Source organism: Bison bison, unplaced genomic scaffold (genome assembly GCF_000754665.1).
Source record: "Bison bison bison isolate TAMUID 2011002044 unplaced genomic scaffold, Bison_UMD1.0 scf7180017864495, whole genome shotgun sequence".
Taxonomy (NCBI): Eukaryota; Metazoa; Chordata; class Mammalia; order Artiodactyla; family Bovidae; genus Bison; species Bison bison.
Genome location: NW_011495054.1, coordinates 13,214,847 through 13,216,592, shown reverse-complemented (window position 1 = coordinate 13,216,592; position 1,746 = coordinate 13,214,847). Strand labels below are relative to the sequence as shown.

Here is a 1,746-nt window from a genome sequence, read left to right as displayed (position 1 = left end):
AGGGTGGGTTTCTTGCCAGCTATGACCCTCTGTCCTCCTCTTCTGTCCCCACAGCTGTTCCAGTGACCCCAGGGCCATCAGAGTGGCAGCTCAGCACCTGCGGCGACTTCAGCAGAGGCGACGCCAGCTCCAGGGGTCAGGCACACACCACAGGCAGGCAAGGCCTTCAGAGCACCCAAAGGCCCCCACATCATTCTATGACCGGTGCCTGCAGCTGACCCAGGGAGCCAGAGGACCCAAAGGGCAGCAGAAATCCTGGAACCAGTGACCTCACTTCTTGTTCTCCTGGGCACTAGATCGGACCCAGGGCTTTGCTGGGCCCTGGGAAGGGGGCAGGTCTCAGCTTTCCCTCCATTGTGAGACTGAAGCATGGACAGGCTCTTGTGGACAGACAGAGGGCCCCATGGGTAGGGTTGGGGGGGGCCAAGGCCCAAATGCTGGACCATGTCTCCTGCTGTGCTGGGTGATCTTGGGCTGGTGACACAACCTCTCCGTGCTTGGATGTGGTATTCAGGAGGCTCATTCTGCTGCCCCAGGCTTGGGCCTTCCCAGGGACTTAACAACCAGATGGGAAAGAGGAGAGGATAATATTGCAGAAGCCCCAGGAGGTACCAGGAGGAGGTACACATATGTCCATGTTGTGAAATTAACACACGGCTCAAAAGAGTTGTCCAGGAAAACCCCAGAGCCTGCCTGCTGAGGTCTGGGGGCAGAGGGTGGTGAAGGAGGGATGTCACAGAAGTGCCTGTGTCTGAATACAGGATGGGGGAGCTAGAGAGGGGCTTCTTAACTCCCCTCCTCCTCAAGGGACCCCTTCTATTAACAGCTGCTATGCCCTTCCCAGCCCAACCCTGGCCCATTCTTTCTGCCCTAAACCTAAATTCAGATCTTCCTTATGCCCTTGGGCAAGAGACCTCCTTCACTCTGAGCCTTAGTTTCCTCCTCTGAGAAACAGGGATGTAGACAGGAGCTACCTCATAGGGTTGTTGAGGATTAAGTGAACCAACTCCCAGACAGCACTCAGCACCCAGTAAATGTTCTCTCCCTCCAACACCCAGCCAAACTGCACTTAAGACAACTGATTTGCAAAGGTTCATAGCACCTCTTGAAGGCTTCAGTTTGCTCATCTGTGAAATGGGGCTAAGAACTGCACTGAACTCAGTGCCACAACTCAGGCTTATGGTGCCGATTAAAGGAGATGGCATGTGTAATGTATACAGCTGGTGCCTAGTCATTGTCAGACCTGTCATCCTCTCGCCTCTGTAGTCCTTTCCTCCGACCACCTGCTCCCCACCCCAGACTGCTAGCAAGTTAGGAAGGAGTCGGGAGTGAAGCTGGAGAATTTAATTCCTAAACAATGACCTCTGGGTTTGCTCCGCCCCCCATCCCAGATGGGGGCCAGGATAGGGCTTTGCTGATTGTCACAGTTGAGGTGCCAGGACTGAGTTTGAGGGACCACCCCTGGCCAGAACAGAGTGGCAGGTGCAGATCAAGCTGGAGCAGCAGCCGGTGGGAGGCAGGTGGGTTTGCAGAAGACTGAGGCAGAGTGGGGGACCCCTGGGCCCGCCCGCCCACCCCACCCTCAGGGCCCCAGGCCCCCCTCCTCTAGCCCCTGCCGACCCTGGGGGCTGGGAGACAGGCTGCCGGAGGAGGCCAGGGCCCCCCGATCCAGGTCCCCAGCAGCCACCCCCACCGGGGTCTACAGTCTCTAGGCGCAAGGCAGGCAGCAAGCCCAGGCTTCGAGGC

At 57.6% G+C, this 1,746-nt stretch overlaps 2 protein-coding genes across 2 annotated transcripts in view; one reads left to right on the top strand and one right to left on the bottom strand.

The window, feature by feature from the left end:
- PLA2G3 (phospholipase A2, group III) overlaps positions 1 to 411 on the top strand; it is a 5,367-nt gene extending 4,956 nt beyond the window's left edge. The window contains exon 8 of the mRNA XM_010828787.1: positions 55 to 411. Within this exon, the coding sequence (XP_010827089.1) occupies positions 55 to 268 (214 nt within the window). The 3' untranslated portion in view covers positions 269 to 411. The remainder of the gene's footprint in view (positions 1 to 54) is intronic.
- A 1,171-nt stretch (positions 412 to 1,582) lies between these two features.
- The window catches only part of INPP5J (inositol polyphosphate-5-phosphatase J), a 10,999-nt gene continuing 10,835 nt past the window's right edge, over positions 1,583 to 1,746 (bottom strand). The window contains 2 exon segments of the mRNA XM_010828875.1: positions 1,583 to 1,669; positions 1,671 to 1,706. Coding sequence (XP_010827177.1) covers positions 1,583 to 1,669; positions 1,671 to 1,706 — 123 coding nt within the window.